The sequence below is a fragment of the Perca flavescens genome, chromosome 6 (genome assembly GCF_004354835.1).
Source record: "Perca flavescens isolate YP-PL-M2 chromosome 6, PFLA_1.0, whole genome shotgun sequence".
Lineage (NCBI taxonomy): Eukaryota > Metazoa > Chordata > Actinopteri > Perciformes > Percidae > Perca > Perca flavescens.
Genome location: NC_041336.1, coordinates 1467303 through 1482616, shown reverse-complemented (window position 1 = coordinate 1482616; position 15314 = coordinate 1467303). Strand labels below are relative to the sequence as shown.

The following is a 15314-nucleotide window of genomic DNA, read 5'->3' as shown; positions in this document are numbered from 1 at the left end:
GTTTGTACAGAAGGTACAAACAAAGACACTTAAACTTAATACGTCTACATAACAGCAGGCGGCGCTACTCTGTATTGTTGCCCAAGTAATGAAAACCGGCAGCTGATTGGACGAATGTGTCACATGGGTTTGTTTTCTCCGTAAATTCAAAGCCAGACTGTCATGGCGGCCGTTCAGAATACGATCTCATATTGTACTAAAATAGTTCACTGAAACGTGTTTCTGAAAACATTTTAAGCGAGAAATAGGCCGTGATGCAGTTGCTGAATCTGTCTTCATTTCAGCTCAACAAAGGTCAGTTTAGAAGATTTTCGTCAGATTTTGAGAGACTCTAGTCACCTCGTTCCGCTCGCCATTTCCGGGTGAGTCCCGACTGCCCTGCCGGCGACTGAACTCTTGGCTCGTTGGAGATGAACTGAACTCTCGGCTCGTTGGAGATGAACTGAACTCTGGGCTCGTTGGAGATGAACTGAACTCTCGGCTCGTTGGAGATGAACTGAACTCTCGGCTCGTTGGAGATGAACTGAACTCTCGGCTCGTTGGAGATGAACCGAACTCTCGGCTCGTTGGAGATGAACCGAACTCTCGGCTCGTTGGAGATGAACCGAACTCTCGGCTCGTTGGAGATGAACCGAACTCTCGGCTCGTTGGAGATGAACCGAACTCTCGGCTCGTTGGAGATGAACTGCTCCTCGCCGGTAAAGTAGACGAGAGCAGGCGACAGCAGCCGGGGACGGGGACAGTTTCTAGTCGTTTCAGCAGCCTTCAGCAGGACTAAATAAGCCAAATTGTTGCTGCTGTTGTTCTGAAAGATATTAAACATTCAGAACTTAGCAGAACCTTTCCTTGTTTGTTTTTTTCTTCATATTTGCAAAGTTAAGTGATTTAGCATTTAAATATCCATTATTATAAGCTTCAGTGTCAATTTTAAAAAGCGATTAATCGCGATTAATTACAGCAAATTGTGCAATTAATTAGTTAATTTTTTTTAATCGATTGACAGCCCTAGTAAAAATATATATTTTTGCTTTCTTCTTGCGTCTCGGGGAATGAAGTCACGTATGCGACAAGTCCCGTTTTCAGCATGAGGACAAGTCACGTTTTCAGAGTGAGGACAAGTCACATGTACCACGCACCGACACAAACGTAAACAACAATGGAGGGAGGAGAAAGATGCGCGTTTTCTAGCTGGAAATACAGTTACTATTTTGAGTTTGTGTCAGCTAAAGACGGCAATATTAACGTTGGTTGTACACTCTGTGCTGGTGGCGACAAAGTGTTATCTAGCTACAAAAACACTACGTCAAATTTGAAGAAACATTTGGAGTCGCAGCACTGCAGTCAAACTTACAGAGCATGTCCCACCAGGTGGTGGGAAGCAGAAAGCAGGAGGTCCCCCACCACCCAAACAACAAAAGCTGGACTTCGGTGCAAAACCAGTAAGTGGGGGAGAGTTGAAGAAGTTGGTCGGGCAGTAGGCCTATTATTATAAGTTGTAGCGGAAATGCTGCCCTTAAACACGGTTGACTGGCTCTCTTTCGTGCCATAATAAACCAGATCCTACTACTGGCAATGCCGAGCTGCCTCACAGTAAACCGGTTGTCATGTTTATGTTGAGGCTGTGGGGGGGTTGTCGGCAGTTGCTGAATGTAACTAATAAAGTAACTTGTAATCTAACTTCGTTACTTTTAAAATCAAGTAATCTGTAAAGTAACTAAATTACTTTTAAAATCAAGTAATCTGTAAAGTAACTAAGTTACTTTTTCAAAGTAACTGTGGCAACACTGACGGGCACAAGTATGTGCAATGCAAGTTTGACGTTGTTTGGAGTAGAAATGCAAAAGATAGCATTGGTAAAAGAAGCACACATTGGCTTTTGCTGCTCTAGCCACTGGCCACTCTCCCTCTCACACTGAGCTCAGCGCAAGACCCGACACAGAAAGGGTTGAAGAAAGCAGCGGAGCTTTGGCAGCTAAAATGTGAAATACAGATCAGTTACAGCCTTTGACTCTTTTCCTGCTATTGTATTAAATTGCTGTGAACTGGCAGAAAGTAACGTAATCTCTGAGATTATTCCTTCACAGCGCTGTGCAATGCAAGAAAATCTCAGAGTTGAACCGGGCAGAGACATCAGTTTTCATCAGACTCACCCTGGGTCGGGCTAATTAAGTCTACTGCTAATTTACAACACTAATAACGGTCCGGGTAGGTAACGCACTGCCATGACTCCAGTCCTTCCTCTGATGTAGACACAGCCTACACTGTAAGTCAGTAGTAGGCTATACAGTGTAGTAAGTGGTTCTGTAAGTAATTTTGGGGTAGCCTACAATTTGGTTTTGAAGAATTCTACAAGCAGCAATACCACAGGCCAAAATAATCACCCGTTCCAAGCAGGCGCATTTTCAACAGGCACTGTACTATTCGTGATATTTGAAATATCATTGAAATTTTGTTGATCTATGGACAGGATTTCAACGTTGTTTCAATATTAAAACAGGGTGTAAAATGATGTAGAATCAACATCAGAGTTCGATGAAATGTTGATTTAAGTTTCCATAACTGTTTGCTATCTGGGATGGTAACCACTATTTGGCAAGTCCACTATGCAACAATGCATCCATGACGGAAGATAAATAAAACAGTGTTTATTTATTGTTACTGTAAAAACATTTTTTAGTTTGAATTTAAATAATAAAAAAATGCTTTCACTGAAAAGTTGTATATGTTTAATTTTTAGTAACCCTTGAATATAAACAACGAAGTCTTGCAAACTTGATTTTATAGATTTGACTTGGTGTTGAATTGCATATTAACAATAAAAAAAAATCTCCCTTTAAACACTTTTGGCCTAAAGTAATTAAATATAGTTTAAGGTAAAGCATTTCTACAATATGATTGCTGCAGGAGAAAAGAACAGCAATGGTTAGTAGTGGGATGGTACTGAAATATTGTTTTGTTCATCAGGAAAAGAGAACCCTCACTATACTCCCTTTACTTTGCTGTTTGCATCTTGTTGTACATTAAAAACCAATAGGGCACGATCGCAAAAGGAGTGCTATCTGTATAGGTAGATGTGAATAGCTTATGACTAGGCCTTTTTGTTCACTTTAATCCCTGCACAGAACGCACAGAGCAAAAGTCTGCTGTCCTGCTGCCCGCAATCCTGACTTCTTTCACAATCCTTCACTAATAATGTTTTTCTGCCGCAAACGCAACCGTTGTCTTGGCTGCACATGCCATATAACGCTGTGTGCAGGATTTGGGGACCAAATCGGATCATGATCCGGCCGCAGGTTTTGCATGGAATCACACAGATATCCTCCTGTATCAGTCGGTGGCACATCAGCATTGTAGCCTACTCAGGGTTACCATAGTCTATATCGGAGGTGTTCCACTTCCAGGATTGCTCTGTTGCCGCTGAAAATTCCACCAGATTTTCCTGTGATTTGGTTAGCAAATTAGGAGTTTGCTTAAATTACATGAATTAATGGTGTTTATCTTCATTAAATGTGTCATTCTTGTCTGTAAAACTTGATTAAAAGAAAATTCTGATGAATTATAAACATACAGATACATGCAATGAGAAGTGGATCAATCTGCCTGTCCTTTTTATTTGGACTAATATACTGTCTGAACCTGAGTTACCCAGCAGACCTCAAATGCACTTTCTAAGTGATGCAGAAGATTCTCATGAAACTGGATGGGCAGAGCTCGTTGTCCAAAGTATAACTCCAAAAAAACAAGCTTATGGAGGAAAGTTTTTTTTGTTTTGCTTCCTAGTTTTCACAAGGACTTTTAGTTTGCTCAGTGAAGACGGACTGTAAAAACTTGAAATGATCCACGGATACTGAAAGATTGGACAAGGATGTTTACTTATATTGGACAAGGATGTTTTTTTAATTTATTTTTTATTTAACCAGGTAGGCCGTTGAGAACAGGTTCTCATTTGCGACGGCGACCTGGCCAAGAAAAGCATAAGCGTGCAAAACAACATATAGTTTCACATTCAGTACAGTACAAAAATACAGAATACAATAGGCTACATAAAATACAGATTAAAGTACAGATTAGGTAGGTAATATGATACGTGAATAGACAGTCTATATAAATGCTGAAATGTATGTGTGTGTGTGTGTGTGTGTGTGTGTGTGTGTGTGTGTGTGTGTGTGTGTGCGTGCAGGTGATGGAGCAGAAGCCCCTCCCCCTGACAGCTGGGCGGGGAGGAGGAGTATCTGTTGGCTCTCAAACAGGAATTCAGAGGAGCGATGAAGAGTCTGCCGTGCTTCATCCAGCCGGCAGCTGCACACAGAGGTCAGAGTTCAACACACACACACACACGCACACATAAACACACACACACACACACACACAAACACAAACACATCTTTAATCTCGCAGTTAGAAGTGGAAACACTTTGGATCCAGTGAAGTCAAACATTTCCGCCTTAAACAAACATTTCCGCACACACTCACACACACACACACACACACACACACACACACACACACATACACATACACACATTTACATACACACAAACACAGACACACATTTCAATTTCAGATTTTACTTTGTTACTTTTTAAAGCAGAGAGAAAATATCGTTCAGGGACCCGTTTATAAACAGATCAGACTTAAAGAGTGAATGAATGTGTGAATGAATGAGTGGATGAGTGAGTGGATGAGTGGATGAGTGAATGAGTGAATGAATTAGTGAATGAATGTGTGAATGAATTAATTTATTTTATTAATTATAATAATTATAATTATAATTATCTCTACTTGTTGCTGTTTTTGTGCTTCTGTTGACAGCAGCATCAGTGAAAGATTTACTAGATAAACCTTTTAAGTAGAGTGTCTTTGTTTGTACAGAAGGTACAAACAAATACACTTAAACTTTTCCCTCCGTCAGGTATGAGGAAATCTCAAAACACATAAACACACACACACACACACACACACACACATTATCATATGAATTTATTTATCTTGTGATGCTTCAGATATATTTGGGGTTTTGAGTCTGAAATAATCTTGTGTTTACTGGCCCCGCCCGACAGAAACCTGCATGCATAGGGAAGATTGAATAGCACTAGACTACACCCACGTAATCCAGATTCAGGATGAGCCTATATATATTTTGGAAGATAGACAGGATTATGAACACTGCTGTCCGCACTTCACAAAGAAGAGCCAAGAGGTGTCGTGTGTTACAACACGCAGCACATGCACTAACCTGGGAACAAGACTGACAATCATCAACAGCTCCTAGTGCAGATCAACTAACGCTGCGCTCCTTACTGTAAGTACAATAATACCTTCAATAAAACCTTTATCAGTAAAAAGTCAATACTTACCAGTCAACAGCCATAAACATGTAGCAAACTTCTAAAACTACTTTTTGCAACTTGTTTATTTACCAGTACAATCATTAAATACATTCTACTTTACAATAATACATAAGTATTTAATTTAATGTTTAATAAAATTTTTGAATGTGAAATTCCTCCACAGGATGATGACTCCATCTGTGGTCTTTGTCTTGCTGGCTGTTCTAGGACAGACCAGCGCCACATTAGGTGAGATTATTCATTTGATTGGTTGAAACAAACTATCTAACTATTGATATTCCCTAATTTATTCACATTTTAGTATTTCATAGACATATGTAATATGTATATCTATCTATCTACGTTAATTATCACATTTCATAAGTGATCATTGCTCCAACTGGTTATTTATACCATTTAAAGTGACCAATAGATGACGTTTAGCAGAAAGTCACATTCAAAGTTCAATCAAATATACTGACTGCCTGTTCTTTGGTGGAAAATTTGGTCGGATCAACACATGTTATTTGTCTGTGTCTTCCATAAACTGTCTTTAATGAAACCTTCTACAATTTTGTCTAGATACTAATATTGCTAGAGGTGGAAACGTGATTCAGTCCTCCTTGTACGAGAAAGAGGTCCCTGAAAGGGCCATTGATGGAAATCGTGCTAGCAACCTGGGACAGGGATCCTGTAGCGTCACTAACAATGATTTCAAACCATGGTGGAGACTGGACCTCCTGAAGAAATATCACATCAACACTGTCACCATCACCAACAGAGGAGATTGTTGCCACGAGAGAATCAATGGTGCTGAGATCCGCATTGGAAATTCCCTCAATGACAATGGCAACAATAACCCCAGGTAACTGCACTTTCTGTCTTACATTAGATTCAAACATTTAACATTAGTTTTCACAGCAATAGCATGATCAGAATTTAAGGACAACTAGTGGTAAGATGTATTCATAGTCTGTGTGGTAACCAAGTTTTACTCATAGTTCTGTTTCATTTTATTTTTCTTCAGATGTGCTGTTATCTCGTCTATGGCAGCTGGGTCCTCCCAAACCTTTGTGTGTAATGGAATGGAAGGTCGATATGTCAACATTGTGATTCCTGGAAGACAAGAATTCCTGACACTGTGTGAGGTGGAAGTCACTGGTCAGGCTTTAGGTAACACTGCTCCAACTGGTTATTTATACCATTTATTGTGACCAATAGATGACGTTTAGCAGAAAGTCACATTCAAAGTGCAATCAAATACACTGACTGCCTGTTCTTTCGTGGAAAATTTGGTCGGATCAACACATGTTATTTGTCTGTGTCTTCCATAAACTGTCTTTAATGAAACCTTTTACAATTTTGTCTAGATCCTAATATTGCTAGAGGTGGAAACGTGATTCAGTCCTCCCTGTACGAGAAAGAGGTCCCTGAAAGGGCCATTGATGGAAATCGTGCTAGCAACCTGGGACAGGGATCCTGTAGCGTCACTAACAATGATTTAAAACCATGGTGGAGACTGGACCTCCTGAAGAAATATCACATCAACACTGTCACCATCACCAACAGAAGAGATTGTTGCCACGAGAGAATCAATGGTGCTGAGATCCGCATTGGAGATTCCCTCAATGACAATGGTAACAATAACCCCAGGTAACTGCACTTTCTGTTTTATATTAGATTCAAACATTTAACATTAGTTTTCAGAGCAATAGCATGATCAGAATTTAAGGACAACTAGTGGTAAGATGTATTCATAGTCTGTGTGGTAACCAAGTTTTACTCATAGTTCTGTTTCATTTCATTTTTCTTCAGATGTGCTGTTATCTCGTCTATGGCAGCTGGGTCCTCCCAAACCTTTGTGTGTAATGGAATGGAAGGTCGATATGTCAACATTGTGATTCCTGGAAGACGAGAATTCCTGACACTGTGTGAGGTGGAAGTCACTGGTCAGGCTTTAGGTAACACTGCTCCAACTGGTTATTTATAACATTTAATGTGACCAATAGATGACGTTTAGCAGAAAGTCACATTCAAAGTGCAATCAAATATACTGACTGCCTGTTCTTTGGTGGAAAATTTGGTCGGATCAACACATGTTATTTGTCTGTGTCTTCCATAAACTGTCTTTAATGAAACCTTTTACAATTTTGTCTAGATACTAATATTGCTAGAGGTGGAAACGTGATTCAGTCCTCCCTGTACGAGAAAGAGGTCCCTGAAAGGGCCATTGATGGAAATCGTGCTAGCAACCTGGGACAGGGATCCTGTAGCGTCACTAACAATGATTTAAAACCATGGTGGAGACTGGACCTCCTGAAGAAATATCACATCAACACTGTCACCATCACCAACAGAAGAGATTGTTGCCACGAGAGAATCAATGGTGCTGAGATCCGCATTGGAAATTCCCTCAATGACAATGGCAACAATAACCCCAGGTAACTGCATTTTCTGTCTTACATTATATTCAAACATTTAATATTGGATGTGTAAATTACAGGAGATTAGTGCACTGGATATCTACATATTTTCCTAATAGAAAGCCATAATTTTTACAGCAATAGCATGATCAGAATTTAAGTAAAACTAGTGGTAAGATTTATTCATAGTCTGTGTGGTAACCAAGTTTAACTCATAGTTCTGTTTCATTTTATTTTTCTTCAGATGTGCTGTTATCTCGTCTATGGCAGCTGGGTCCTCCCAAACCTTTGTGTGTAATGGAATGGAAGGTCGATATGTCAACATTGTGATTCCTGGAAGACGAGAATTCCTGACACTGTGTGAGGTGGAAGTCACTGGTCAGGCTTTAGGTAACACTGCTCCAACTGGTTATTTATATCATTTAATGTGACCAATAGATGACGTTTAGCAGAAAGTCACATCCAATCTCAATCAAATATACTGACTGCCTGTTCTTTGGTGGAAAATTTAGTTGGATCAACACATGTTATATGTCTGTGTCTTCCATAAACTGTCTTTAATGAAACATTTTGTAACCTTGTCTAGATACTAATATTGCTAGAGGTGGAAATGTGATTCAGTCCTCCCTGTACGAGAAAGAGGTCCCTGAAAGGGCCATTGATGGAAATCGTGCTAGCAACCTGGGACAGGGATCCTGTAGCGTCACTAACAATGATTTAAAACCATGGTGGAGACTGGACCTCCTGAAGAAATATCACATCAACAATGTCACCATCACCAACAGAGGAGATTGTTGCCCTGAGAGAATCAATGGTGCTGAGATCCGCATTGGAAATTCCCTCAATGACAATGGCAACAATAACCCCAGGTAACTGCATTTTCTGTCTTACATTATATTCAAACATTTAATATTGGATGTGTAAATTACAGGAGATTAGTGCACTGGATATCTACATATTTCCCTAATAGAAAGCCATAATTTTTACAGCAATAGCATGATCAGAATTTAAGTAAAACTAGTGGTAAGATTTATTCATAGTCTGTGTGGTAACCAAGTTTTACTCATAGTTCTGTTTCATTTTATTTTTCTTCAGATGTGCTGTTATCTCGTCTATGGCAGCTGGGTCCTCCCAAACCTTTGTGTGTAATGGAATGGAAGGTCGATATGTCAACATTGTGATTCCTGGAAGACGAGAATTCCTGACACTGTGCGAGGTGGAAGTCACTGGTCAGGCTTTAGGTAACACTGCTCCAACTGGTGATTTATAACATTTAATGTGACCGATAGATGACGTTTAGCAGAAAGTCACATTCAAAGTGCAATCAAATATACTGACTGCCTGTTCTTTGGTGGAAAATTTGGTCGGATCAACACATGTTATTTGTCTGTGTCTTCCATAAACTGTCTTTAATGAAACCTTTTACAATTTTGTCTAGATACTAATATTGCTAGAGGTGGAAACGTGATTCAGTCCTCCCTGTACGAGAAAGAGGTCCCTGAAAGGGCCATTGATGGAAATCGTGCTAGCAACCTGGGACAGGGATCCTGTATCGTCACTAACAATGATTTAAAACCATGGTGGAGACTGGACCTCCTGAAGAAATATCACATCAACACTGTCACCATCACCAACAGAAGAGATTGTTGCCACGAGAGAATCAATGGTGCTGAGATCCGCATTGGAAATTCCCTCAATGACAATGGCAACAATAACCCCAGGTAACTGTCCTTTCTGTCTTACATTAGATTCAAACATTTAACATTAGTTTTCAGAGCAATAGCATGATCAGAATTTAAGGACAACTAGTGGTAAGATGTATTCATAGTCTGTGTGGTAACCAAGTTTTACTCATAGTTCTGTTTCATTTCATTTTTCTTCAGATGTGCTGTTATCTCGTCTATGGCAGCTGGGTCCTCCCAAACCTTTGTGTGTAATGGAATGGAAGGTCGATATGTCAACATTGTGATTCCTGGAAGACGAGAATTCCTGACACTGTGCGAGGTGGAAGTCACTGGTCAGGCTTTAGGTAACACTGCTCCAACTAGTTATTTATACCATTTAATGTGACCAATAGATGACGTTTAGCAGAAAGTCACATTCAAAGTTCAATCAAATATACTGACTGCCTGTTCTTTGGTGGAAAATTTGGTCGGATCAACACATGTTATATGTCTGTGTCTTCCATAAACTGTCTTTAATGAAACATTTTTTAACTTTGTCTAGATACTAATATTGCTAGAGGTGGAAACGTGATTCAGTCCTCCCTGTATGGGAAGGATGTCCCTGAAAGGGCCATTGATGGAAATCGTGCTAGCGACTATGGACAGGGATCCTGTAGCGTCACTAACAATGATTTAAAACCATGGTGGAGACTGGACCTCCTGAAGACATATCAGATCAACACTGTCACCATCACCAACAGAGCAGATTGTTGCCCTGAGAGAATCAATGGTGCTGAGATCCGCATTGGAAATTCCCTCAATGACAATGGCAACAATAACCCCAGGTAACTGCATTTTCTGTCTTATATAAGATTCGAACATTTAACATTGGATGTGTAACTTACAGGAAAGTAGTGCACTGTATATCTACATACTTCCCAAATAGAAAGCCATGGTTTTCACAGCAATAGCATGATCAGAATTTAAGTACAACTAGTGGTAAGATTTATTCATAGTCTGTGTGGTAACCAAGATTTACTCATAGTTGTGTTTCATTTTATTTTTCTTCAGATGTGCTGTTATCTCGTCTATCAACGCTGGGACCTCCCAAACCTTTGTGTGTAATGGAATGGAAGGTCGATATGTCAACATTGTGATTCCTGGAAGACAAGAATACCTGACACTGTGTGAGGTGGAAGTCACTGGTCAGCAACAGAAGAAACTGATTGTTAAATAATTTCTTAGTTCATGTTCGCTTAATTGTAACGCTACTCTACACAAGTTTGCGTATTTGGTATTTTTTTGGTATTACATATCCTAAGGTCAGGACAATCGTATGCTGAAGCTTTATGTAAAACTGATACAGATGGTTGTTTCATACATTAGCTAACATAAAATAAATGTTATTGTTCAAATTTAAATCGCGAAACAAAAAGATACAGCTCTAGTAACTGATTATACTTACTATTCTGTGCCACGAAAGCAGCGAGAGATGCATTATTAAACTGAGCTGTGGGAAAATGAAAGCAATGGGTGGGAAATGATATACAGTGCACTGACTGCATTGCATTTGTTGTAATTTTTCTTGGGCTTGATTCTATCTACTGTACTTATATACTTGCAAAATAAACATTACTTTTAAAGCTAATCTGTGTGTGTGTTTGTGTGTGTTTGTGTTTTCCTCATTGTCTGTTTGTCCAGACTTGCTTGGCAGTCTTTTCAAATGAGTATCATTTTTGGGTAATACAAGCACAGCATACAGAAACAACAGCATATAGCTAAGAGGCCTATACTGTACATGTTTACAGAGGCGAGCTAAACAGATGACGACAGTTTAATCTACCAGATAGCTCCGCTGGTTAGTTTCAATTGCATGCTTGTTGCCGCCCCTCAAGTTGGGCCATTTTCATTACTCAATGCCAGACCCTTAAGATTTTGGGTTTGGGACTGGATTTCCAGGCTAGTAAAAACCCAGATTGAGAGGCAGATTCTGAATGTTCTGTATACATGTTTAAAGAATGCTTCTAAAACCTGAATAATACACACATCTTAATTTAGAAAAAATGTCTTGGCACCAAAACTGGTGCACTACAGTATGTGTATGACAACGAACAGCCAGAAGTGTTTGTCAGATTAAAACAGACAGAATTTTAGACTGTAAAGGTATTTAACTGCTACTGAGACCTATATGTGGGTTAAAGCAACACTAGAGAACTTTTTGTAACTTAAAATATTATTACCAAAATGGTTTCAGTGGTTCATCAACTCGTAACAGCACTTCTGCATTCACTTTGCGGCTCTCTACCAGCTATAACCGCACTATGCAAGTATGCCAGATCGGGTAGCTGATCTGTAGTTCTAATGAGACATAATGGGACAGTTCCACTTCCAACCTGTAGGGGGACCGAAGTGTGAAACGTTTTCTAGTGTTGCTTTAAAGGGGTGATAGAATGCAAAACTGATTTTACCCTGTCATAGTTGAATAACGACAGTTCGGTGGGTAAATAGGACATACATAGAAGCTCAAAGTCCCATTGACACCCCTTTACTATGAACATCTCATATTTTGAAACTGCTGCTGAAAACGGGCGAATCTCAACAAAGCTGGAAGTTGACGTCAACCTCCCAAAAACCGGAACCTTTGTCAGCCCATGGGTGCACTGCAAAAACTGAAATCTAAGTAAGATGAAATATCTTAAATCAAGTTAATATATGCTTATTTTTTTCTGATAAGAAATGTTTACTTGCCAGGCAGATTTTATGTTTGAGTAATTTACTTGTTTTAAGTGTTAAGGGTCCTAAATTATCTTAATAAGATATTTTAACTTGTTAGTGAGATTTTATGACTTGTTCTGTGCAACTGCATGCTTGAAACTAGAATGTCCATAGTTATAAAGCAATTTGATCCTCACTGAAAAGTTCAAACTGCTTTTTGGAAAGTCATAATTTCTTATTTTAAGATAGAAATAAGAAATGATGACATTATTATAATTTGAACTCTTCACATATTAAAAACAGAACATCCAAGTGGAATCTTTTGTTTTATTGTCAAACAGACAATATAAATTATGTACTCATATAAAAATACAGTAGGTACAATACTGGAAATTGGCACTTGGCACATCTGATCTAATGATTAAACATCTAATATGTAACATTTAAACATTTAACTTTTTAAAATGTAAAACATCAAACAGAAATAGCTTATCTTTATACAAACATTCAGATCATTTTGTACACTGCAACAGGATTTCATCTGACCGTCCTTAATTTGATATTCCATGGTCAAATTACAAAGCTTCTTTAAAAGCAAAAGTCATATCATATTTGGGGAACACAGAATGACTCATTTGTCAGTGTTGTACAATTCTATTACATCCCCAAGATGGTATTTGACCTGTACAAAGGTTTGGCTCTTGCTGCTCATTGTGTAATAAGAGGTAAAGTCAACTAGCTTTTCAGCATCCACTAACTCAGTAGCCTGTGCAAGATGCGGGACCTCAACTTGATATGCCATCATATTTCTATCAAAGTGTATAGTTTGAAATGGTTGATATTCTAAACAATAAAGCCTAGAATCAACAAGAAATATGTTTTTGACCAGTCCAAATTCTGGCATATTATCATTTACTACTTTGGCAAGGATCATTGACTTTTGAGTTATGTATTTATTGCCATTTATCACAAGCCATTTGACTGATACAGCATTGTTTACTTCATCATAACCTAGGAAGTCTCTTAATTTTCCATGTAAATATTGTAGATCTTTAACCTCAGATACAGGTCCCATCTCTCTTTCATTTGAAAAGATTGGGTGCATTGAAGGGTCGGCATTTCGGCAGCTTTCGTACATTTGATTCTGATTAATCAAAGACTTGCAAATATTTTTAAAATTGATCTTCAAAGCCCATTGTTTAAAGAAACAATGTTTAGACTCAAACCGCATGCACATATGTCTAATCATTGGACCCATTGACTTAATCTGTGATGGCAAATGTACCATATAATGCTGCTTAGGTGTGATATTGTTTGCTGGAAAAAGTTCCTTCCATTTTTTCAAATGATTTTCAATTACTGACTTCAATCTAGAAACTGTTGCAATGGTAAGAACAGGTGCAAACACTATTTGCACAATCTCTATTAGCTCAATGATCAAATGCACATATGCATTGGCTTTCAAGCTTTCCAAAACAAATGGCAATATCCTTAGCAGGACAAGGATTTGACCAGACGACTGTTTTAATTTACCATCATTTGACATTAGTGTACTAACTGAAATTGTGGATGGCCGATCTCTAACATCCAGAGGGGAATAAGGGAAACCAAGAATAGCAGAATTCACAGAGTCCAGATCTATCTGCCCTGACTGAACAAGATGATTCAAAACATGCTTGATTTCCAAAGGAGCTATTCCTTCCAGAATAACATGCATAATATCTTGCGGAGTCTGTTGAATAATATCAAAGGCAGGCATGTCAACTAATTTGCTCCTGCGATTGATCCCATATGTTGTTCTTAGGCTGTTGCGAAGCAAGTCTGTGTTTGCCTTTTCTATTTCATTAGTTTGTCTGATATGCTTTTTCAAGGTCCTTTTGGTAAATGAATCCTCGTTGAAGTGGGACTGCATGTCCTCAAAAGTACACTCACAGTGTCTGCATTTACTGTAGGCAAAGCCCACACCCTCTTTGAACCCTGCAAGTTCATGCTGCGCCAGAGTGTCGCCACAAACGGAGACCATGGCACCATAAACAGTTTTCTGTCCATTAATAGTTTGCATTTTAACACCATGGTACAATGCATCCATATCTTCTTTGATTCTATTCAATATTACATCTACACCACATTGACGGAGGTCTACTGACCTAGCTAGCGCAAGTAGCCTAATAGCAGCAAGTTTAGACCTCTATTTCGGATTTATGTTTGCTAAGGTGTAATACACCATTAATAATTTGTTTTTTGATGCAAATGATCCTAGTGGATTACAGATCTCTATTTCATCTGTGTATACAACAATCTGTAAAGCATTTGGTATCTCTGAAAATAAGGGATGTGATTTTAGAAGGGTGCCATCAACAATGTCCACAAAAAAACCTTCTCTGCACCTCTGTGGTCCCTTGTCAATCATAGACCATATCTTTGGATGTGATAAGAACTGTTCTAGACTTTTGACTAATGGTACATAATGAAATACTTTGTCTTTGATGAAAAAGTCTTTAGATCCTCCACGTTTCGTCTTGCATATGCTTCGAGCAATTGGAATTTCTTCTGCATCCACAACACTGAACTGCTTCTTAATAACATTGTTCTGTCGAAATGTTGTTGCAACACTTGCAAAAGGGTCAATAAAATTATCAAATATGCCCATTACTTCTTTTTGAAGGTGTCCTGATGTGCTTCCTGAATGATTCTTTAGTACTTGCTTCATCTGCCCCCTGAGGTTGTCCAACAATGATGACTGATACTGCTGCACTCCAGCAACAATGTCATTCATGTCTTTCTGAAAATGAAAAAAGTGTGATACTTGTAATATACAGTTTTGCTTATGACCTACATATTAGCATTAGGAATCAACCAAAGTGAAGTGGATGAAGAGGCATGGAGATTGACCATCAACCATAACTGGACCATTACAAAAAAGCTCTGTATTAATGTGTAAATAAGTAAATATATACTGTGCTATTAGTAAACAAGCAGCTTACCTGTGAGAGACAATGTTTGGCCCGGGCATTTATGACAAAGGCAGTGGCCTGTGTTGTCAGATCCTAAAAAAGTAGAAAATGAATTAAGTGTTGTTGATGTAATGTGATCTCTTCTGATTTTTAACTACAATGTTAGTAACCGAAGAAATGGTTGTGAAGGCGTTTCCCTGAATGTTATGAATAAAACTAAGTACTCAA

The 15314-nt window shown here is 38.7% G+C and overlaps 1 protein-coding gene across 1 annotated transcript; it reads left to right on the top strand.

Moving 5' to 3' along the window:
• Positions 1-4183: 4183 nt before the first annotated feature.
• On the top strand, positions 4184-11031 carry LOC114556735 (uncharacterized). The gene is made up of 14 exons (XM_028579769.1): positions 4184-4311; positions 5515-5579; positions 5913-6195; positions 6358-6521; positions 6701-6983; positions 7146-7291; positions 7489-7771; positions 7998-8143; positions 8340-8622; positions 8849-8994; positions 9192-9474; positions 9637-9782; positions 9980-10262; positions 10489-11031. The coding sequence occupies exons 1-14, from the start codon at positions 4184-4186 to the stop codon at positions 10652-10654; spliced, it is 2805 nt and encodes a 934-aa protein (XP_028435570.1). The 3' UTR covers positions 10655-11031.
• Positions 11032-15314: the final 4283 nt, after the last annotated feature.

What these genes read in the sequence shown, in the direction of transcription:
- LOC114556735 (XM_028579769.1), top strand. Translation starts at nt 4,184, where the DNA reads ATGGAGCAGAAGCCCCTCCCCCTGACAGCTGGGCGGGGAGGAGGAGTA. An exon ending in AGGTAACACTGCTCCAACTG is followed by an intron (nt 6,522 to 6,700) that starts GTTATTTATACC and finishes AATTTTGTCTAG; the next exon opens with ATCCTAATATTGCTAGAGGT. An exon ending in AATGGCAACAATAACCCCAG is followed by an intron (nt 8,623 to 8,848) that starts GTAACTGCATTT and finishes ATTTTTCTTCAG; the next exon opens with ATGTGCTGTTATCTCGTCTA.